The 24,572-nt window shown below is 47.5% G+C and overlaps 2 protein-coding genes across 2 annotated transcripts in view; one reads left to right on the forward strand and one right to left on the reverse strand.

Moving 5' to 3' along the window:
- Nucleotides 1-24,572, forward strand: part of SEMA4B (semaphorin 4B) — a 98,400-nt gene that overhangs the window by 13,384 nt on the left and 60,444 nt on the right. Inside the window, exon 3 of the mRNA XM_024982321.2 lies at nucleotides 1-24,572. This exon is cut by the window's right edge and continues 16,318 nt beyond it. The gene's annotated coding sequence lies outside the window, so the exon portion shown is untranslated.
- Nucleotides 7,829-8,176, reverse strand: LOC107131598 (large ribosomal subunit protein eL30-like). Its single transcript, XM_059879280.1, has one exon. It carries the CDS (start codon nucleotides 8,174-8,176, stop codon nucleotides 7,829-7,831), a length of 348 nt encoding a protein of 115 aa, XP_059735263.1.

The raw sequence follows: 24,572 nt of genomic DNA on the forward strand, positions 1-24,572 counted from the left end.
GAGGTGTCCCGTCTGCTGTGAAATTCTTGACTCCTCGGAATTGTCGGGCTAGAAGGAGGGAGATACATAAGTGAGTATGAATTGGCTTTCCGGAGACGGCCTGGGACGTGGGATATTTAACCCATCTGTGTTTTCATCCGCACCTGATCAAGCCCACCAAGGCAGAATGGACTTTAAATGAGAAACAGTCTTGGACCACGTGGTGCTCTGGTTCAGCCTTGCTGACCAGCAGGTGAAGACACGCCGATCCCCCTTCTCCCTCTGGGATCTGGCAGGATTTGGACGAGGATGACCCACCCCTCCCCCATACTGGATGACGATGCGCCCACCGGCCCAGTGCCCCACCAGGACCGGAGGCCACCTTAATGCCTGATCCAGGGCCAGGTGAAGTTCCTGCAGCAGCCGCAGCTCCTCTGCCAGCTCTCCCAGAGGTCATAGAGCCGCCACCTCCGCAGGCTCCAATCCCAGTGGCAGAAGCCTCTGGCCAACACTTCCAGGATTCGGCTCCAGCCCAACCGCCCAAGCTATACTCGTCTGTCCCGGTGAGCACTGACAGGAAGGGGAGGGAGACGTTGAAATTAAGCAGAGACTGGTGGGCTGCCGTCTATAGAGTCACACAGAGTTGGACACGACTGAAGTGACTTAGCAGCAGCAGCAGCGCTCTGCCAGAGAGCCGGAGGGACTGAAAGAGAACAGACAAGAGATTTGCAATGCTAGCTGCTGCTCTGGGAAAGTCTATCTTGGGCCTTCCAGAAAACCTCCTCTGCCCCAGAGACAGGACAGTCCTTCAACCCGTCCCAACCGAGGCCCCGGACCCCGTTACAGCCAAACCAGTGTGCCCGGTGCCAAGGTTTTGGCAACTGGAAGAATAAATGCCCTAAGGAAAGGAAGGAAGAAGAAGCTCCCGCAGTTGTGGGGCTTGCTGACTTGGAAATTAAATAGGGCTGCCGGGGCTCAGAGATATCAGGTCCCCGAGGGCCCATGGTAACCTTAAAACTGGGGGACCAAAACATTGACTTCATGGTGGATACGGGAACAAAACTGTCAGTAGCAACAAAACCTGTGGCACCATTATCCAAAAAGACTACCGCTGTAACTGGGGAATCGGGAGAAGAGATGATTAAATCGTTTTGCCAGCCCAGAAAATGTCAGATGGGGGGCACCAAGTGATTCATGAATTCCTCTACATTCTTGAGTGCCCAGTACCCCTGTTGGGAAGAGACTTGCTCTCCAAACTAGGAGCACAAGTGACTTTCTCCCCTGAGGAGAGGCCCACCTTCCGGACGGACACTATGACTTATTTGCTGTCTCTCTCAATACCACCCCAAGATGAGTGCAGGTTGCATGAGCCTCCGAAGGAGGAACCGGGTGGGCCGGAAGAGCATGAGAGAGAGCTAACTCAATTATTCCCTGAGGTCTGGGTGGAAGACAACCCTGCCTTCCCCCAGGCTAGCTAAACATCAAGCCCCAGTGATAATAGAACTCAAACCAGGCACCATCACGGTTAGAAAGCGCCAGTACCGCTACCGATAGAGGTCTGGGCCGGCATACTGCCCCACATCAATAGATTAAAACAAGCGGGCATTCTAGTAGAGTGCAGTCAGCTTGGAATACGCCGATCCTGCCGGTCAAAAACGAAGAAGAACGGGACTATAGGCCTGTGCAAGATCTCAGGCTAGTCAACCAGGCTACTGTGACTTTACACCCCACAGTTCCAAACCCCATACCTTAGTTAGCCTCGTCCAGCCGAGGACTAAAGTTTATACTCGCCTAGATCTCAAGGATGCCTTCTTCTGCGTACACCTTGTCCCAGCGTCACAGCCCATCTTTGCCTTTGAATGGGAAGATCCACTTGGGGGCACCAAGCAACAGCTCATCTGGACTCCTCCACAAGTGTTTAAAAATTCCCCAACCATCTTTGGGGAAGCCTTGGCTTCTGACCTGGACTCATTCCATCCGAAAGAGTATGGATGTTGCCTCCTACAATACATGGGTGACCTGCTGCTGGCTGCTGAAACCAAGGAAGAATGTTGGGAAGGGACAAAAGCACTGCTCCAGCTGCTGATGGAAGCAGGTTACCAGGTGTCGAAGAAGAAGGCACAGATCTGCAAGGAGGAGGTAAGGTATCTGGGGTTTGTTTTAAAGAAGGGCACAAGGTTCCAGACCCTAGTTGGGTCCTGTATACTGATGGCACTAGCCTGATAAAACAAGAACAACGGCTGTCAGGTTAGCCAAAGAGGAAGGGGCCATCAAGACTGAAAAGGGATGGTGGGAATCGCCAAGTGGCAAATTATTGGTACCGGAGGAGCTGGTACACACTCTGGTAAGCCAAACACACCAAAGCGACCCACCTAGGCCATGCTGCCTGCCCACAGGTTAATGCTGCCTCTCGGCACAGACAAAAACCTCCAGCTATTCAGCTGAAAGGCACGCTGCCCTTTGAACACCTGGGAGTGGACTTCACTGAAATGAAACCTCACCGACACTACTGTTACCCGCTGGTCATGGTCTGTACGTTCACGGGGTGGGTTGAAGCTTTTCCTACCTGGACTGAAAGAGCATCAGAAGTAGCCCCGTGCCTGCTTAGGGAAATAGTTCCCAGACTTGGATTTCCTACCAGCATCGGATCAGACAATGGCCCGACTTTTGTAGCTGATTTAGTACAACAAGTAAACAAAACTTTAAACATCAAATGGGAACTGCACACTGCATACAGGCCCAGAGTTCTGGGATGGTGGAATGAACCAACCGGACACTTAAAGAGACTCTCCAAGTGGATCACAGAGACTGACTGCTCCTGGGTGGACTTGCTTCCGACGGCTCTGCTCAGACTCAGGATGACCCCACAGTCCCAAGACTATTCTCCATACGAAATTGTGTATGGGAGGCCCCCTCCCATAATAAAACAGGTATCAACAAATTTGCCTCAGGTAAGTGGGAATAGGATTTCTCAGCAGATGGAACTGGGTAAGGTAATAAATCGGGTAACTAAGTTTGTACAAGAAAGGGTGCTGATTCCCCTTGGGGAACAGATTCATGGGTTTACGCCTGGTGACCAAGTATGGGTCAAAGATTGGAAACATGATTCACTAGCCCCTCGGTGGGAGGGCCTATACTGTTACTCTAACTACCCCTACTGCATTTAAGTTGCAGGTATTGCCCCTTGGAGCCATCATATGAGGGTGAAGAGAACATACCACGCAGACCCAGAAAACGCTGAGTGGACTGCACAGACGGACCCCGCTGACCGTTGATAGAACAAGATCATCCTTAAGAAGAAAGAAAAGAAGATCCTGGACGAGCCCCTTGAGGATGAAGCCACATAATCAACTCCTGCTGCTTGGTCTCATCAACGTGCTCATTCCTACGTGGACTTCCACAATACCTCCAACTGTTGGGTATGTGGGGCTATGCCTCTGTCTGTGATGGATGGAGTTCCCTGGTGGGTGCACCACTCTGCCAAGGAAATTTTAAAGCATTCTGCTTTTTCTGGGACACAATCATAATCTCTCCCTGGTCTCTGGGTGTAAGCCAGACCTACAGTCAATAGACTCGGGTCATGGGGTTACATTTGATATAAATGCCAGTGTAACAAAAGCCTAACCTACAACAAGCCCAGGTAAATCTACCTTATTTACATGCTAGGTGGACAAGATCTGTGTTTCAATGGTATGAGTATATTGCTGCTTTATTCATGCCCTCTATAGGGACAACAGATATTATGATTAAAGTAGAGGCCTTGACTAATTTCACAAAACAGGCCCTCCTAGATAGAACAAAAGCTATCCTAGCCTTAAATGAAGAGGAAATCCAAATGAGAAAAGTGGTAATTCAAAATAGAATGGTTTTGGACATACAGCTGCTCAAGGAGGGACCTGTGCTGTAATTAAGGTTGAATGTTGTATATGCATTCCTGACTTATCTGGCAATGTATCAACTGCTTTAGATGACATGAAAAACCAGGTAAAAGCAATGTCAAATGAAAACATTCCTTTCTGGACTTCGGTCCTATCTTGGGTGAAGGGCGATTGGTGGGACCTGTGCTATAATTGAGGTTGAATGTTGTGTATGCATTCCTGACTTATCTGGCAATGTATCAACTGCTTTAGATGACATGAAAAACCAGGTAAAAGCAATGTCAAATGAAAACATTCCTTTCTGGACTTCGGTCCTATCTTGGGTGAAGGGCGACTGGTGGAAAACTATACTTACCATTGTTGTAGTTGCCTTGATAGTTCTGCTTTGTGGACCCTGAATTTTACAATGTATTCAATATATTCCTATGAATGATGCTCATAATATAAGTTAAGAGCATCAAGAGTGGGGAATGAAGGAGGAAACAGACAGAGCTGGACTCCATCTTAGGCCAGGCTGTGAACATTAGGCTACACGCATGGTCACCCTCCCAATGGACTCTGAACTTGGTGCCCAGTGTCTATAGAAATGGTATACCCATGGAAAACCAGACCCCCTGATAAAAGAGCCTCAGGACTTGTACTTGGACTCTCCGTTGCCTAAAATAATATGCTAATCTCTCTGTAACAGAACAAAGTGGTAAATTCCATTATGTTTATTGGGATATGACCACAGGCCTATTGATAAATATCCACTGTTTATCTAGTCTTGTGACACATGAATCATGGGTTAAATTTGATCGTACCCCTCTTTTACCTTGTCCAGACTAGTTTCAAGGAATTTGGGGAGGTGGGTTTGAGTAAGTACACTTGAGGTTTATAAGGTTTTTCACAAAAACTGGTCAGGGTCCTTGGCTAAGAGGAGACTCTGCCTTGGGCCCGCAGGTGTAATAAATTGCACTCCACTATCTGCATTGTCCTTCTGAGTGAGTTTGTTTCCTGGAACGCGTGGCTACAACACTGAAATCAGATTGATTATATTCTTTGCAGCTGAAGACAGAGAAGTTCTGTACAGTCATCAGAAGGAAGACTGGGAGCTGACTATGGCTTAGGTTATGAACTCCTTATTACAAAATTCAGACTTAAATTGAATAAAGTAGGGAAAACTACTAGGCTATTCAGGTATGACCGAAATCAAATCCCTTATGCATATACAGTGAAAGTGACAAATAGATTCAAGGCATTAGATCTGATAGACAGAGTGCCTGAAGAACTCTGGACAGAGGTTTGTAACATTGTACAGGAAGCAGTGATCAAAATCATCCCCAAGAAAAAGAAATGCAAAAGGTAAGATGGTTGACTAAGGAGGCCTTACAAATAGCTGAGAAAAGAAAAGAAGCAAAAGGCAAAGGAGTAACGGAAAGGTATACCCATCTGAATGCAGAGTTCCAAAGAATAGCAAGCAGAGATAAGAAAGCCTTCCTTGTGAACAATGCAAAGAAATAGAAGAAAACAATAGAATGGGAAAGATTAGAGATCTCTTCAAGATACCAAGAATACCAAGGGAACATTTCATGCAAACATGGGCACAATAAAGGACAGAAACGGTATGGACCTAACAGAAGCAGAAGATATTAAGAAGAGGTGGCAAGAATACACAGGACTATACAAAAAAATCTTAATGACCCAGGTAACCACGATGGTGTGATCGCTCACCTAGAGCCAGACATCCTGGAGTGCGAAGTCAAGGGGGCCTTAGGAAGCATCACTATGAACAAAGCCAGTGGTGGTGATGGAATTCCAGTTGAGCTATTTCAAATCCTAAAAGATGACGCTGTGAAAGTGCTGCACTTTCACACATGCTAGCAAATTTGGAAAACTCAGCAGTGGCCACAGGACTGGAAAAGGTCACTTTTCATTCCAATCCCAAAGAAGGGCAATGCCAAAGAATGTTTAAACTACCTCACAATTGTACTCATTTCATATGCTAGCAAGGTCATGCTCAAAATCCTCCATGCTAGGCTTCAACAGTACATGAACCAAGAACTTTCAGATGTTCAAGCTGGATTTAGAAACAGTATAGGAACAAGAGATCAAATTGCCAACATCTGTTGGATATTAGAAAAAGCAAGAGAACTCCAGAAAAACATCTACTTCTGCTTCATTGACTACTCTAAAGCCTTTGACTCTGTGGATCACAACAAACTGTGGAAAATTCTTCAAGAGATGGGAATACCAGACCACCTTACCTGCCTCCTGAGGAACCTGTATGCAGGTCAAGAAACAACAGTTAGAACCGGACATGGAACAACGGACTGGTTCAAAACTGGGAAAGGAGTATGTCAAGGCTGTATATTGTCACCCTGCTTATTTAACTTACAGAGTACATCATGTGAAATGCCAGGTTGGATGAAGCACAAGCTGGAATCAAGATTGCTGGGAGAAATATCAATAACCTAAGATATGCAGATGACACCATTCATATGGCAGAAAGTGAAGAGAAACTAAAGAGCCTCTTGATGAAAGTGAAAGTGGAGAGTGAAAAAGCTGTCTTAAAACTCAACATTCAAAAAAACAAAGATCATGATATTCAATCCCATCACTTCCTGGAAAACAGATGGGGAAACAATGATTGACTTTATTTTCTCGGGCTTCAGAATCACTGTGGAGAGTGATTGCAGCCATAAGAAACCTAAACAGCATATTAAAAAGCAGAGACATTATTTTGCCAACAAAGGTCATTATACTCAAAGTGGCATTTTCCAGGAGTCATGTATAGATGTGAGTTGGACCATAAAGAAGGCTGAGTGCCGAAGAATTGATGGTTTCAAACTGTGATGTTGGAGAAGACTCTTCAGAGTCCTTTGGACTACAAGGAGATCCAACCAGTCAATCCTAAAGAAAATCAGTCCTGAATGTTCATTGAAAGGACTGATGCTAAAGCTGAAGCTCCAATACATTGGCCACCTGATGCGAAGAACTGACTCACTGGAAAAGACCCTGATGCTGGGAAATATTGAAGGCAGGCGGAGAAGGGGACGACAGAGGATGAAATGGTTGTATGGTATCACCAACTCAATGGACATGAGTTTGAACAAGCTCTGGGAGTTGGTGAAGGACAGGGAAGCCTGGCATGCTGCAGTCCATGGGGTGACAAAGAGTTGGACACGACTGAATGATTGAACAACAACATCTTCTCCCTGGGCCTCCTTCTATGAGTATCTGTGTCCTAATCCCCTCTTCTTAGAAGGACAGTGGCCACATTGGAGTATTGCTGCATGCCTGCTAAGTCGCTTCAGTCCTGTGTGACTCTTTGCAACCCCATAGGCTGTAGCCCCCAGACTCCTCTGTCCATGGGATTCTCCTGGCAAGAACACTGGAGTGGGTTGCCATGCCCTCCTCCAGGGCATCTTCCCTACCCAGTGGTCAAACCATGTCTCCTATGTCTCCTGCATCGGCAGGCAGGTTCTTTACCACTAGTGCCACCTGGGAAGTGTGGAGTAGGGTCCATATCAGAGTCGGGCCCACCCTAAAGACCTCCTTTTTCACTTAAATACCTACTTAAAGGCCCTTTCTCCAAATCCAGCCACATACTGAGGTACTGGGGGTTAGCACCTCAGCATATGAATTTGAGGGGCATGGCTCAGCCTGTAACAAATGTTACATTTCTGTGATTGCAAAAGCAACATATGTTCACCTTAGAAAATTTCCAGAGGTGAAGAAACTAAGGTAAGAATCTCTGTAAGGGACTTCTCTGGTGGTCCAACTGAAGCTGTTCACCTTAGATTGAGACTTGAACCCATGTGCCGGGACTCAAACCCAGCCAAAACCCAGATTGGAACTTGAACTGAGCCAAAACCCACAGTCTTCAAACTGAGATCACAGACCTGGTTACAGGCTCAGGTTCTTTTTTTTTTTTTTTTTTTTAACAAGCTCTTTCTTGCCAGTTTTATTAAAGAAAAATAGTACATGAGTCACTTTTCACCAGTCTGTTCTGGCATGCTTCTAATGATATCAGAATCATCTGGATCAATCATAGCCAGTGTGCATACCTCTGTAGTACTTTTCACATCTGTGCCCAATTCAATATTATTGCCATGGTAGAGATGGACACCAGTTTTGGCCAACATGGCATAATATTCTATTTCAGATTTCCTCAAGGCTGAGCAGGTTTTGGTGAGGATAACCGGTTCCACTTTGCTTTTTCTGATCCTTTTCAGAGTCTGCTTGTACCCCAGCACGTACTTTCCACTTTTCATAACCAGTTGGAGCCTAGAGTTGATTGACTCCAGTGACTTTTTCATCTTCTCGGTGGCCACCATCTCCCTGCCTTAGGTGCAGGATGCCTCCAACCAAGAGCAGCCACCAAGACGGCCAGGGAGTGAGAAAGGCCAGGCTCAGGTTCTTGATGTCTCATAGCAGAAAGAATTCAGTGAGAGACAAAGTGATAGGTAACAAGTGAATTTATTCAGAGAGAAACACACTCCACAGAGCATGGGCCATCGCAGAGGGTGAATACAGTGGCCTCGAAAGGGGTTGTGCTTAGCTTTTATGGGCTGGATAATTTCATAGGCTAATGAGTGGGAGGATTATTCCAACTATTTTGGGGAAAGGGAGGGGATTTCCAGGGGTTGGACTACTGTCTGCTTTTTGGTCTTTGATAGTCAACTTTGGAACCATCATGGCACCTCTGAGTGTGTCATTTAGCTTGCTGATTGAGGATCAGGGTCTAGTCAAAGTTGACTTGTCTGCCATCTTGGACCCATTTGATTCCAATCGGTCTATGTTGTGTCCTTGGGCTATGTCATTCTTTCGAAAATTCTGCCTCCTGTCCCCCTTCCCTCCTATTTTACCATGGCTAAGACTCTGTGCTCCCAATACAGAGAAAAACTAATTCTGACTTCATGTTGGAACTGTTTCTTTGACTTGCTTTTCGCGGCTGTTGTTATTATCATCATACATAATGGCCTGCCTCAGAAAACCCAGCCCCTCAGCCTGACTGTTGGACTAAAAGTGACTTTGTTGAGCTCAGTCAGTCAGTTCAATCTCTCAGTCGTGTCCAACTCTTTGCAATCCCATGAATCGCAGCACGCCAGGCCTCCCTGTGCATCACCAACTCCCAGAGTTCACCCAAACTCATGTGCATCGAGTCAGTGATACCATCCAGCCATCTCATCCTCTGTCGTCCCCTTCTCCTCCTGCCCCCAATCCCTCCCAGCATCAGAGTCTTTTACAATGAGTCAACTCTTCGCATGAGGTGGCCAAAGTACTGGAGTTTCAGCCTCAGCATCAGTCCTTCCAATGAACATCCAGGACTGGTCTCCCTCAGGATGGACTGGTTGGATCTCCTTGCAGTCCAATGGACTCGAAAGAGTCTTCTCCAACACCACAGTTCAAAAGCATCAATTCTTCGGTGCTCAGCTTTCTTCACAGTCCAACTCTCACATCCATACATGACCACTGGAAAAACCATAGCCTTGACTAGACAGACCTTTGTTGGCAAAGTAATGTCTCTGCTTTTGAATATGCTATCTAGGTTGGTCATAACTTGCCTTCCAAGGAGTAAGCGTTTTTTAATTTCATGGCTGCAATCACCATCTGCAGTGATTTTGGAGCCTAAAAAAATAAAGTCTGACACTGTTTCCACTGTTTTCCCATCTATTTTCCATGAAGCAATGGGACCAGATGCCATGATCTTAGTTTTCTGAATGTTGAGTTTTAAGCCAACTTTTTCAGTCTCCTCTTTCACTTTCATCAAGAAGCTTTTTAGTTCCTCTTCACTTTCTGCCATAAGGGTGGTGTCCTCTGCATATCTGAGGTTATTGATATTTCTCCTGGCAATCTTGATTCCAGCTTGTGCTTCCTCCAGCCCAGCGTTTCTCATGATGTACTCTGCATAGAAGTTAAATAAGCAGGGTGACAATATACAGCCTTGACGTACTCCTTTTCCTATTTGGAACCAGTCTGTTGTTCCACATTCAGTTCTAACTTGCTTCCAGACCTGCATGTAGGTTTCTCAATCTGACCCTGCCCACCTGTGACTGGCTGCATGAAAGAAGAGATTAACACACCCGTCCCCAAAGCTGGCCATTCTTGGAGATGTTTTGCAAGACTGATAGCCCTTTTTATTTACTTCCTCATTGCCTCTCCATCTTTATTCTGCCTTTTGATTTTAGTTCCTCATCTTTTCTTTCTCTGGTTCTATAAAAGAATCTGGCATCCAGACCTCAACTAGATGGTTATTTTGAGACTTTAGTCTGCCATCTTCTCCATCTGTGGGCTTTCCAAATAAAGCCATATTTGTGGTAACCCAAGGACTAAAGAGCAGATAAAACCAAGGAGGGTCTTAGAATGCAGGAACAGAAAAACCAACCCTTATCGTCCTTCCGTCCCCCACATTGTAACTATTAACAGATTTCGGGTCCTCCTGAGCAATATAACCTGTCTCCCCTCTTACCCTATAGGGAGAAGGTATTTGCCTTACTCTTCCCCCACCCAGTATACATCCCTCATCCAATCAGCAAATGACCTGCAAGACCCCATCCCACTCCTTGTACCCTGATTATAAAAGTGGACTAAGGACCGCTGTTCAATATCAGTTATCCCTTGAACTGGTCCAGTGTTCTAACAACATCTCCCTCTCATTCTGTCTCACGTCTGGAAATTCTTTTCCAACCCGCGCCCAGACCACGACAATATTCCTTGCCTCAACAGCTTGTCACTGACTGTGCTTGACTTTAGGTAAAAGGGGAAGTATGTTTTCCTTACATCTTCCTACTTAGCTGGATTTTCTGAAAGTGAAAGTCTCTTGCGACTCCATGGACTCTACAGTCCATGGAATTCTCCAGGCCAGGATACTGGAGTGGGTAGCCTTTCTCTTCTCCAGGGGATCTTCCCAGCCCAGGGATCAAACCCAGGTCTCCTGCATTGCAGGTGGATTCTTTACCAGCTGAGCCACAAGGAAAGCCCAAGAATACTGCAGTGGGTAGCCTATCCCTTCTTCAGGGAATCTTCCTGACCCAGGAATCGAACTGGGGTCTCCTGCATTGCAAGCAGATTCTTTACCAACTAAGCTATTAGGGAAGCCCAGCTAGATTTCCTACATTTTCTTAAATGAGCTTATATGCTTATATTACCTTTTTTTTTTTTTAAGTTACCTTTTCATTAATTAATTAATTTATTTTTCTGGGCCATGCTGTGCAGCATGTGGGATCTTAGTACCCTGACCAGGGATCAAACCCTTGCCCTCTGTACTGGAAGCACAGCATGGTCTTAACCACTGGACCACTGGAGTCTTAACCACTGGTCCCTGAGCTTATATTATTTTTTATAATGGAGGAAATAAACAAATGTAATAGAACATTGCCAGAGAGGACAATGAAAAGGAGCTTTTGTTTAGAACAAAGAGATGAAAGGAAGAGCAGGCCTACACTAGATGCTGGGAGTGGAATCCAGGGAGGACAATGAAAAGGAGCTTTTGTTTAGAGCAAAGAGATGAAAGGAAGAGCAGACCTGCGTTTGATGCTGGGAGCGGAGTCTTGGAAGGTCAGAACCTGTCAGCAATGGGACCTTTGCCTTTCAGACCTGGAGAAGTGTGCGAGCAACTCAGGGAGGAACTAGCTCTTAGCTATCCCCAAGGTGGGTTGGAGAGTTTGTAAATGAACCTCTAGCTCCTTGAAACAAGGTCTGTTGTGCTGCGAGCTGTGCTTAGTTGCTCAGTCGTGTCCAACTATTTGCGACCCCATAGAATGTAGCATTGGAGAAGGAAATGGCAACCCACTCCAGTGTTCTTGCCTGGAGAATCCCAGGGACGGGGAAACCTGGTGGGCTGCCATCCATGGGGTCGCACAGAGTCGGACATGACTGAAGCAACTTAGCAGCAGCAGCAGCAGCAGACTGTAGCCCGCCAGGCATCTTGGGATTCGGCCGAGGAATCGAACTGGGGTCTCCTGCGTTGCAGGCAGATTCTTTACCAGCTGAGCTACCAGGGAAGCCCCCAAGGTCCTTTGGCCTGGACTGATTATATCCCTCCCACTGAGAAATGGGACGCTGAGTCAGTGCCTGTGGTCTTGGAAATGTTTCAACAGAAAATGAGCTGGAGGGCTGGAGAGAGTGGAAAGGCCATTCTTGATTTTAAAAGGAAAGAAAATGGGGACTTCAAACATTGAGCCAGAGGGCTGAACAGGTATAAAGGGGTGATTTGGGAAGGCCCGGAAAAGGAAACGATGATTCCTGGGAGCCAGAATGTGTTCATCATCCCCAGCTCCATAGCACCCTTGGCTTGAAATGCTAAAAGCAGATATCCTGGATTTAGTAGGTCTCCAAACAGACTTCTTATTGTTGTCTGGTGGTGGAGAGGCTGAAGTACAGAGCAGATACCAGTATCATTCAGTCAGATGGTAGCAGACTGAATTATCAGAGCCCCCAAATTAGTGGGTTGATTGATGTCAATGTCTATGTTGGCGACTTCCCTGGTGGTCTAAGACTGGCCTAAGACTCTGTACTGCCCATGCAGGAGATCCAGGTTCAATCCCTGGTCAGGAAACTTTCTCACAACGCACGGCTAAGATTGCTCGTGCCGCAGCAAAGACCTGGTGCAGCCAAATAAATAAATACAAACATTTTAAAAATAAGACTCAAACTCCCAATGCAAGGGGCACAGGCTCGATCCCTGGTTAGGGAACTAAGATCCCGTATGCCGCATGGCAACCCCCACCCCCTAAAAAAACTATGTCCAAAAGCTCTGTTCTGTTCAACAATTGTAACCAATTGCTGGGGATTAGAGGTATAGCAGAAAACAAGAAAGATACACCCCTGTCCTCACGGACTTTATAAACTAATATAATCTATTCATTTATCAAGGAAAGTTTTTGTCTTAAAGGAATACAACTATTTCTTTGACCTCACTGAGAGAAGTGTATGTAGCTCATGTAACTGTGCATTCTTGGTTTACAAGACCTGATTGCCGGACAGGTGGGACAGGTTGCAAACCTCTGCTCACAGGTGGAGCCCAGCGGTGCCCTAGAGCAGGATGACAGGGCAGCGGGTCCACGGAGGCGACACACAGGTCGCTCCCCCAGGCACAGTCCCGAGCTGAGGCCACTGTCTCGCTCACTGCAGGAGACCCCGTGCCTGGCTACCGAGCAGCCATTTCTCACCCCCTTGGTTTCTGAAAATGCCGCAAGCCTCTCGCCTCTGGTTTTCACCTCTCTTCCCTGCGTCCCTATGCCTCAGGGAATGTTGCCCCCAGCCCAGGAGTGATGAGTGACCCCATCAGCCTAAGGGAAATCCTATGCCCCTTGAGTTGGTTGGTTCGGGACCAGTGTGACCAATATCCTGAGGAAAAGTCCAGGGAATGAGGAAGGGTGAACTTCTGGGAAGATTTTTCTGCTAAGAGAAAGCCACAATGCACTGGTTAGAGATGTTTTCATCAGCAGGTAACAGAACATACCTCCTTCCACCTACGCGCCAACAAATATAGTTTAGGAGTGAAGATACTCAGTGAGCCATATACAAAGTCTGGAGGTAGGTGGTTCCTGGCATTGGTTTGGTGGTTCTAGTAATACAAGGATCAACATTCCTGTGACTGTCTTTGTCTTTGTTTATGGTGTCAAGAAGGCTGCCACTCCAGCCATTCTGTCCGTATTAAAACAGGAAGAAAGGGGCTATGCCCATGACACCTGTGTTTTTTTAGCTTATTTTTGGCTGTGCTGGGTCTTCGTTGCTTTCTCTGGCTACTCTCTAGCTGGCAGAGAACAGGCTTCTCACTGCAGGGGCTTCTCTTGTTGTGGAGCACAGGCTCTAGGCACACCGGCTTCAGTAGTTTTGGCTTGAGGGCTCTAGAGCGTGGGCTCTGTAGTTGTAGCTCATGGGCTTAGCTCCTCCATGGCATGCGGGGTCTTCAAACCCATGTCCGCCTGCATTGGCAGGCGATTCATAAGCACTGGACCAGCAGGGAAGCCCGACACCTGTGCTTTTTCTAACCACATCTTTCCCCAAAAGTCCCTCACATGTTCCCACCTTCATCTCATTGGGCAGGACTGTGTCTCATGGCCACGCCTCACTGCAAAGCAAAGTAGGCAAGTCAGTCTCTTCTTATCCAAAGGAAAAACAGGATGGGACTTCCCTGGCAGTCCAGCGGTTAGGACTCGGAGCTTCCACGGCAGAGGACCCTGTTTCCAGCCCTGGTCAGGGAACTAAGATCCTGCAAATCGCTTGGTGCAGCCGCAAAAACAAAAAACAACAACAAAAAAGAAAACAAAGAAGAAACAGAAAAGGGAGACGGGGGTTGGGAAATAGAACTGGGTTAGGTACAAACAGAAAGTGACACTTCCCAACATTTCAAGGTCGGGAAGCTGCTGCTGCCCTCTTGGTTCCACCCTGAGCAGGAAGCAAGCCCTGAAAAAGCCAGAGCAGAGAGATGGAAAAAAATCTCCATCCAAGGTCAACAACCTGAATGGAAAATGAGCAAGGGAGTGTAGACAAAGGTCACAGAAAAGGAAAAACAGGTAGCCCTTAAGTATATGAAAAAAAGCTCAATTCGCTCATCGTAAGAGCACTTAAAATTAAAATGACACTGTTACACCACTCTTCCCCTATCAGATTGGCAGAATTCCAAATGTTTGACAATACATTCTGTTGGTAAGGCTGTGAGCAAGCAGGTGTTTCCATGCATGAAGGTCAGAATGGCACAAACTCCAATGTCAGGGAAGGAGTAAACAAAGAGGCGCATGAATTTGGTCTTTCCGTCCTCACTGAGAGGCTGTATCAGCTTACCTGGAGACCACCCTCCTGTGGGACTTCCTATTAAGTGACACAATAACCGTCCTCACTGATTCAACCGGCTCGAGTAGGGTGTCTGTTACCAAGAGCCAAAAATATCCCGAATCATGCCCTGCCCCCCACCCTGAGGCCAGGAGCAAAGTTGGGTCTGTCCAGAAGCCAGATCACAGAATCTCACTGGGTCATCCAGGGACTAGCCAGATCCAGACAGGTATAGGTCCAAATGCTGAGATCATCGCTGACAGCAAAATCTCGCCCAGAGAATGAACTCGGAGCTGTTTCAAAAGCAGTGGGTGGGCAACTGCCTAGGGTAATAGACAATCCTTCTGGTCGTGAGCAGAGGCTGCCTCCTGAGTGGTTAAGAAGCCTGGTGGAATCCAAATGTAGAGATGGTCCTACAAAGTTGGAACTTGGGATGGTAGGATGACTGCCTCGGGCTTCCTTAATATTGTTCACTTACTTACTTAGCTGTGCTGTTTTGGTTGTGGCCGCAGGGCCTTTTAGCTGCAGCTGGCCAGCTCTCAGTTGTTGCATGCATGGATCTAGTTCCTTGAGTAGGGATCGAGCCCAGGCCCCCTACATTGGGAGCATGGAGTCTCTCCTACCACTAGACCACTAGGGCTTTCTTGGCCTGATGTCTTCAGCTATTTGGTTCATCTGACTGTCTTCTTTTTATTTTTTTGTTTGCTGTGCTGGGTCTTTGTTGCTGCAAGGGCTTTTCTCTAGTTGTAGGGAGTGAGGGCCACTCCCCAGTTGCAGTGCATAGATTTCTCTCTGCGGTGGCTTCTCTTGTTTCAGATCACAGGCTCTAGGGCACACAGGTTTCAGTAGTTGCTGCTGCCGGGCCCTGGATCAGTAGTTGGGGCACACAGGCTTAGTTGTCCTGTAACAGGTTGGATCTTAGTCCCCCAACCAGTGATTAAACCCATGTCCACTGTGTTGGTGGGCAGATTCTTAACCACTGAACCACTACGAAAGTCCATGTTGGCCTCCTTAACATCTATCCAAGCCCAGACAGCCTCAGTCTGCGGGCCTGGCATTCTTCCAGACTCCCCTCACACTATATCTCCAGCAAGTGCCCTGCCTTCAGCCTTCCACTCACTCTGATGACTGCTCTCAGCACTCCTATGTTTAGTTGATACCCTGCTGTTAATTTCTGACTGTTTGCAAGTTGTGTCGTGTGTGTGTGTTGTGCCTAAGGTAGACAGGCCCCTGAGATCAGGATCTGTCTCCTAGTTTTGTTTTGTTTTTTAATCGCCATTCTCCTCCCCCACAAACACTACCAGCAATAACAATGAGCATCTATACAGGGTATTACGTATCATAGACAAAAATGCTTGTAAAGATGCTCAGAGGTTTGCCCCCGTTGCAAACAAACACTATGTAGGTGAAAAACTGAGTTTTCAAAGCTGAGGAATGTGGGGAAGAGGAGCTCTTTACTATCCATCTGGCCTGACAGGGCTGTTAAGAATCACAGAAGTGGGAGGCATGTTCCATAAGAACACGGAACATGAGAAGACTGCATAGAACTGGAAAGCACCTAAAACAACAATTTTCAGACATCACATCTTCCTGCCTTAGCAGATAAATGTAAAAGAAATTACAGTCAGAAAAATTTACTTTGGCATTGGAAATTCTAAAATAGTTTTTTCCAAGAGTCTGCTTTATTTTTTTCCCCAAAGTCTTTACCACAAGTTTCCTTGAGATACCCACTTAAGTGATTTGTGTTCTCAGCTTTTCAAAATTGTTATTTCCTTTTTAAAAACTTCCCTGGACTTCCCTGGTGGTCTAGCGGTTAGAACTCTGAGCTTCCAATGCAGGGGATGTGGGTTTGATCCCTGGGCAGGGAAGCTCTGAATGCCATGTGACTGGGCCAAAAAGTAAAAATAAAAGTTCCCAGGTGGCACTAGTGGTAAAGAGCCCATCTGCTAGTTAGGACCACTTAAGAGACATGAGTTTGATCCCTGGGTTGGGAAGATTCCTGGAGAAGGAAATGGCAGCGTACTGCAGTATCCTTGCCTGGAAAATTCTATAAACAGAGAAACCTGGCGGGCTACAGTCCATGGGGTCGCAAAAGTTGGTCACAACTGGGCTCACACACACATACACACACCCCCCCCCAAATTAACGGTGCAAATTTTCATAGTCTGGGAAGACATGACTGTGTGGATCACAACAAACTGAAAAATTCTTCAAGAGACAGGAATACCAGACCACCTGACCCACCTCCTGAGAAATCTGTATGCAGGTCAAGAAGCAACAGTTAGAACTGTACATGGAAAAACAGACTGGTTCCAAGTTGGGAAAGGAATACCTCAAGGCTACATATTGTCACTTTGCTTATTTAACTTATATGCAGAGTACATCATGTGAAATGTCAGGCTGGATGAAGCACAAGCTAGAATCAAGATTGCTGGGAGAAATATCAAAACTTCAGATATGCAGATAACACCACCCTTATGGCAGAAAACGAAGAGAAACTAAAGAGGCTCTTGATGAAAGTGAAAGGGGAGAGTGAAAAAGCTGACTTAAAACTCAACATTCAGAAAACTAAGATCATGGCATCCGGTCCCATCACTTCATGGCAAATAGATGGAGAGACAATGGAAACAGTGACAGACTATTTTCTTGAGATCCAAAATCACTGCAGATGGTGACTGCAGCCATGAAATTAAAAGATGCTTGCTCCTTGGAAGAAACCTAGAAGAAACCTGCATATTAAAAAGCAGAGACATCAGTTTGCCAACAAAGGTCCATCTAGTCAAAGCTATGGTTTTTCCAGTAGTCATGTATGGATGTGAGAGTTGGACTATAAAGAAAGCTGAGTGCTGAAGAATTGATGCTTTTGAACTGTGGGTTTGGAGAAGACTCTTGATAGTCTCTTGGACGGCAAGGAGATCAAACCAGTCCATCCTAAAGGAAATCAGTCCTGAATATTCATTGGAAGGACTGATGATGAAGCTGAAACTCCAGTATTTTGGCCACCTGATGCGGAGAACCGACTCATTGGAAAAGCCCCTGATGCTGGAAAAGATTGAAGGCAAGAAGAGAAGGGGACGACAGAGGATGAGATGGTTGGATGGCATCACCGACTCGATGGACATGAGTTTGAGTAAGCCCCGGGAGATGGTGATGGACAGGGAGGCCTGGCGTGCTGCAGTCCATGGGGTTGCAAAGAGTCGAACACAACTGGGCAACTGAACTGAACTGAACTGGGAAGACCAAGGTGCTGGGTGGCTCCTGGCCACAAGGCGGCGCAGTCTCCCTAGTTCTGGGCTAAGTAGAGGCCTCTGATGCCCCCATGGTGCCCAGGCTCAGACTAGCGGGGACTTCAGTCCTCTCCTGCAGGCAGCCCAGGTGCAGGGGTTTGATGGACAACAGACCACTCCTCTCTGGGCAGCTCCCACAGTGGGTACGTCTCGGGTGCAGAAGGCCAGGAGCGGTCGGGCTGGGAGGAGGTCCTGTTCAAATTACAGACTGTGGCAGGAGTGCTGTGTTGGCAGCTTCGCCCAGGAGCCAGGAGGGCGGTGGTGTCTGGGGCATGACCTTGGGTGGCTGGGGTGCTGGTTAGAGTGTTGGGCAGAGCCTGGCTGGTGACGCTGAGAGCGTGTGGGTGTGGCAACCACAACAGCGATGGGGGCCCCAAGGGGCCTGTGGGATCCACTGTGCTGCCCTGCCAGCCCTGCCCAGCCCAGACGGAACTGGGCTTGTGTGCTGTGGTCCAGGCAGAGACCACGGTTTTCATTGAGGTCCTCTATGGTCTGGCATTACCTTCTCTAAAAGTAGCTCTTCTGCAGTCAAGCTGAATAGCTGGTCTTCCTCCAAATGACTTGCACTTTGCTCCATTCACGTATTCATTCACTTACTCATACCAGGCCATCAACCTGTACTGAGTGTGACCTATAGCCAGGCACCATGGAAATACAAGACTGTGGGCCCTCACGGACACGTATGTTGTGCCACAATATCTTTTTTTTTTTTTTCATTCTTTTAAAAAAATACTTATTTGGTGGCACCAAGTCTTTGTTGCATCACGCGGGATCTTTTAGTTATGGCATGGGGATCTAGCTCCCTGACGAAGGGTTGAAGCTGGGCCCCCTGCATTGGGAGCTCAGAGTTTTAGCCACTGGACCACCAGGCAAGTCCTATGTCTCCATATTCCATATTTTTATTCACACTTTTCTCTATCGCCCTCAGTCTGACCAGGTTTCACCATCTCTTGAAGACTTCCTCAAACCTCAGCAGCTCCAGGAAGTCCCTTCTGATTACTCCAGAGGGAGGAAAAGCACCTGGTTTGTCCCACTCGCCGTTACATCCTGAATGCCTAATACCATCCCTGGTGTAAGGAGGGGCTCAGTACGTGTTTGTTGATTTTAATGAATCAGGTGATCTTGTCTGTCTCAGATTTCACAGTCCAGATTGCCTAAAACTTTCACTTGGCAAGTCATCAGGTCCTGCCTGTGACATCTCTCCTACTCAACTGCTGTGTTTATTACACCCAGTGCTTTGTGGCTGGGTTAGGAAGGTCTCTTTAACTAGCAAGGGATGGGAAAGAATTTATTGGCTCATTTAAACACATACTAGGAGATGGGCAGGAAGGGTTGAGCCTACCTTACGAGATGACCTGGTTTCCCTGAGAGCTCAGTTGGTAAAGAATCTGCCTGCAGTGCAGGAGACCCTGGTTTGATTCCTGGGTCGAGAAGATCCTCTCAAGAAGGGAAAGGCTACCCCACTCCAGTATTCTGGCCTGGAGAACTCCATGGACTGTATAGTCCAAGGGGTCATAAAGAGTCAGACATGACTGAGTGACTTCCACTTTCACTTTCTTAGGGGACAACAGCAATCTGGGGCTGTATCAGGATACCCTGCTGTTCATGAGGGCTTTTCTCTTTGGTATCTTCATCCCTTGCTTTTGCAAACAGACTTTCTCCATCCAGAAGATGGCTCAGTGGTCCGAACTTACATCTTTCAAGCTCACCAAATCCAAGAAGAATAGGATTTTCCTCTCCAGCTCCAATTTTGAAATTCTGGTAAAAACTCTGCTAGACTTTTTTTTTTTTTTTATTCTCTACCTTTCTCTTGGACCAGTCAGTGTAACCAGGGGTGGTGATGTGGGTTGATTGGCAGCCCTTACATGATTGGCTGAGTTGGACTAGAAAAAGGGCAGTTGATCCCCCAAAAGTTGATTGAGAAAAACAGACGTGGCCTTTGGGAAGAGCTGAGGCCACCGCCCTGATGAGTATCCACAACAGCGGTGGTACTGTGTTCTCATGTATCAGTATATTCCTTGATACTGGGGAAACATATGTCCACATAGTGCCTTTGCTGATAACAAAAGCTTGATCAGTATTGGCTCATTTACAGGTAAAGGAGTTTAGTGTCTTGTTTTGCTTTGGGCTGAAATCCCCGGTGGATCCCCCCTGCGCTTTGCACGAGCTGTCTGTCCTGTCACGGCTGCTGTGGGTGGGTCGTCGGTCTCGGAGTGTGAAGCTGGAGAGAATCCTGGAACCCGTGTTATGCCTTGAGCTGTCACTTCTGGTTTTCCTGCTGAGAAAATCTTCCAAGCCGAGCAGTGTGAATAATATTGGCTTTTTGTCTCAAAAAGGAGAATGGCTCTAAGATTGGTTTTTCTATTTGTGTTTCTTTGTTTTGGTAGAAAGCAGAGATGGCAATTTTGTAAAATGGAGTCTTGCTAGGACGGTCCCAGGAATGGGGCCTTTTGAAAACATATTGTTCAGTTGCTTAGTGCGCGACTCTTTGCCACCCCCACGAACTGCAGCATGCCAGGCTTTCCTGCCCTTCACCATCTCCCAAACTCATGTCCTTTGAGTTGGTGATGCCATCCAGCCATCTCATCCTCTGTCGCATCCTTTCAAAAGATGAGGCACTCCTATCAGAAGAGCATGAGGCTTTCAATAGCCCTATTGGGTAATGTTATTGTACCTATTTTTTTTGAAGAGGAAACTGAGGCCCAGTGATGGTAACATGATCACAGAGCTCTAGGAGGTGGGGAGCAAAACCTGTCTGGATGGGGAGCCATGTGCCAGAGGCCTTGTATATCTCATATCATTTAATCTACACCGCAGTCCTCTGAGACCAGAACAAGATGACAAGCTTGGAAAATTTTAAATGCCTTGCACAGGCACAGGTAGGGCTGGAATTCATTGATTCAAAAGCCCATATTGTTTTCTCTTCCTTATACTGTGTGACCTGGCGCAGGTCACTTTATCTCCGTGTGCTTCCATTTCGTAATCTGTAGTACGTGAATAATTAGTAGAGACCTCCTGGGTTTGTTGGGAGGGTTTGATGAATTGCCTCTTACACGTAGAGGACCTATTGTTATTGTTGTTATTATTATGTCACAAGACCTCCCTCTGGGTCACAAGTCAGGCCACTCCCTTTTTCAGAAAAACCAGATCCCGTGGGAGGCCCTTCCTGGCCCAGGTGCTCCTGAGGCCCGGCTGCAGGTGCCTGGGAAAGTTTGCAACGGGCAGCCAGGAAACAAAGGCTCCAGGTGCCGGGTGATGCTTTGTCTGGCGGCAGGCCTGTTTCCTGCTCGATCAGGTTGCTCTCGGCTGGCCCAGCTCCTGGAGCTGACCGCCCTACCTCGCCCCCTCATCCCTGCCAGCTGAAGGCTGAGGGCTGGGCCGGGTGATGCAGGACAGGGCCCAGCTGGACAAGGCCCTTCCTTTCTGGAGCCCAGCCCAGGGATCTCACTGGCTGAAGCAGGAAGGTTTGGGGCACTGGGCCCATCTTCCGGCTCCCTTACCATCCTCCATCTATGGGGTGGCCCCGTGGGGCGGAGAGAGGCTGGGCCTGGGGGGCAGGATCTGAGATCTGGGGTTGAATGCCAGCCTGGGAAGGAAATTGTGGGTCCCCCTAGGCAAGTGACTTTCTCTCTACCTCTCAGTTTCCCTAGTAGGAACTAGGGACCCCATGGACTGTTCAGGAGGTTGGGGTGGTTCCTGGATAAAGCCCTTGAAGGCCCTAAACATTTCTTGGGGCCCCCAACATGGCCTGTGAGAGACAGAACTTCCAACCCTTTGGAGGCTGATCTTAGTACAACACAAAAGGAGATCCTGTGTCATTCCCCTCTCCAGAAAACACGCTGCAAGCCCTGGCTTGTGGGCCCCCCCACCGCCGCCCTATCCCACTGCAGCTCCAAGCCATCAGCTTCTCCAGGTTCTGTGAACAGGAGTCTCTTCCTGCTTCGGGGCTTTTGCGCTGGCTGTCCCTTTGCGCTGGGACACTTCGTGCTCTGGGTCTTCTCGGGGCTGTCCTTGTCACTTGGATCCTAGTTCTCAGGTGTCACCTCCTCAGGGAAGCCCTCTTTGGTCACCCTCTAACCTAGCCCCTGTCTCATCCCTCCCTAACAACCTCACCCTGTTTCATTCACTCGAAGCACTCACCTCTCTCTGAAGCTGTGTGTGTGTGTGTGTGTGTGTGTGTGTTGGCCGCTCAGTCGTGCCTGACTTCTTTGCGACCCCATGGACTGTAGCCTGCCAGGCTCTTCTGTCCTTGTTTTTAATTTGTCTCCCTTTCAGTTGTCTGCCACTCCGCTGGAATATAAAGTCCAAGAGGGAAGGGCCTTGTCTTTATTTCTTTTTGCTGCCTCCCCAGCTCTAGAACAGTCCCTGGTGCTCAGGGACTCTCTCTAGATACCCGCTCTGTAAAACTCACTTAAAAAAATATATTTATTTATTTGGCTGGGTCTTAGTTGCAGCATGTAGGATCTTTAGTTGCAGCAAGTGGGATCTAGTTCCCTGCCCAAGGACTAAACTCAGGCTCCCTGCACTGGGAGGGTGGACTGTTAGCCACTGGACCACCAGGGAAGTCCTATATAAGACTCACTTAAAGTTTTTTATCATTATTATTTATTTATTTGGCTGCTCAAGGGATATTTTAATTGTAGCATATGGGATCTAGTTCCTGGACCAGGGAGAGAACCCAGGCCCCCTGCACTGGGAGCACAGCATCTTAGCCACTGGGCCACCAGGGAGGTCCCAAGACCCACTTTTGAATGAAGGTCCTGGTGTCCCTCATGCCTCTGCGGTCTGAGCAGTGGACCGGAGCTGTAGTGAGGGAGCTCTGCAGGTATGCGGTTGCTTTGGATTTCCAAAACACTTTCATACGCGGTGCCTCATCTAAACCGCATGTCACACCGACCTGTAAGACAGGTCAGGCAAGATCAGAAGCCCCGTTTTATAGATGAGAAAATTGAGGTGCCCAGAGGCTTAAGGAACATGCCTAAGGTCATATGCGTCATAGGTGCCAAACCAGGACTAGAGACGTCAGAAACTCTTTTCAGGACTCCAGACCAGATGTGAGAATGTCTTAAAAGAGAAAAATCCACATTCCAAACCTGTTTTTCCCTTAGGTTGTCTTACAGATAAGCACATACTCAGAATTACTGTATGAGGGGGTAGTACTCTGATCTCCAACATTCTTTTTCTCATTTTATTTTTTAAAAATTCTTTTTTAATTGAAGTATGCTGCTACTGCTACTGCTGCTAAGTTGCTTCAGTCACGTCCAACTCTGTGCGACCCCATTGACGGCAGCCCACCAGGCTCCCCCATCCCTGGGATTCTCCAGACAAGAACCCTGGTGTGGGTTGCCATTTCCTTCTCCAGTGCATGAAAGTGAAAAGTGAAAGTGAAATCGCTCAGTCGTGTCCAACTCTTCACAACCCCATGGACTGCAGCCCACCAGGCTCCTCCGTCCATGGGGTTTTCCAGGCAAGAGTACTGGAATGGGGTGCCATCGCCTTCTCCAATTGAAGTATAGCTGATTCTAAGTTCTTCTTGAGCTCTGTGATCTATATGTAACCCTTGAGTCACATCCAGGGAAACTCTAAAGTACGCCCTCTTTCTTGGCTGAGAAACCCCAGTTTCTTCCCTACCATGGAATCACAGCAGTGCCTCTAAATGGTACAGGCTTCCCAGGTGGTGCTAATGGTAAAGAATCCGCCTGCTACTGCAAAAGGCATGAAAGACTTGGGTTGGGAAGATCCCCTGGAGGAGGGCATGGCAACCCACTCCAGTATTCTTGCCTGAAGAATCCATGGACAGAGGAGCCTGGTGAGCTACAGTCCACAGGGTCTCAAAGAGTCGAACATGGCTGAAGCAACTTAGCACGCACGCACTGAAGAGAAAGGATGGAAAGAGGTCTTGATAGGCATGTGACCATTGTCGTGAGTCAAATCACTCTGGGAATGTGATGCAGGTAAAACCTGCGTCAGCCACTCATAGACCCTCCACTGGGGGGGCCATTCAAAATTACGAACGTGATGAGTCATTCAACACCTTCCAACGAATGAGACCAACAATTCTAGTCCTCTTGGTGCTCTTTGAACAGCTCTCATCTTTCTCAAGCTCCTAAGGATGAATGGCACAGCCCTTCCCCAAAGATCGTGTGGTGGCACTCAGAAAAACACTGAGAAGTGAGATGACTTGTTTATGGATAATTGTCAGTGAGTCAGAACTCACGCAGAGCTCTGGAGTTTCCAGGCCGTTAACTTATCTTCCTGAACATATGAGTCAGGGTCAGTTCAGCCCAGGTTGTACAGGTACGTGCTTCCCTGCCCTGTTCTTCCGGGCCAGCACCCAGCCTTCACGCATGCACATGGACAGGTGCCCTTCAGCCTCCTCCGTACATCCTGGGAGGGGTGCAGGCAGCTTGGCTTATTCATCTCTCTTCAGGAGGTGCCCTCAGCCGTCTTAAGAGGGCTGAGCTCAGGCTGGAAACTAACCGCAAGATCTGAACCAAAAAAAGAGAAAGTAAATAGTAATCCTTCTTTTCCCATAAATGTTGCAACAGTCTAGCTGTAGCTTGGAGCATGTATTTCGAGAATAACCAGAAACAACCAACACATCTGTCAATAGTTGTCAGCTGTAAAACATTATGGTATATTCAGAGAATAGAATACTATGAAGCTG

Source organism: Bos taurus, chromosome 21, assembly GCF_002263795.3.
Source record: "Bos taurus isolate L1 Dominette 01449 registration number 42190680 breed Hereford chromosome 21, ARS-UCD2.0, whole genome shotgun sequence".
Taxonomy (NCBI): domain Eukaryota; kingdom Metazoa; phylum Chordata; class Mammalia; order Artiodactyla; family Bovidae; genus Bos; species Bos taurus.

What these genes read in the sequence shown, in the direction of transcription:
- LOC107131598 (XM_059879280.1), bottom strand. Translation starts at nt 8,176, where the DNA reads ATGGTGGCCACCGAGAAGATGAAAAAGTCACTGGAGTCAATCAACTCT.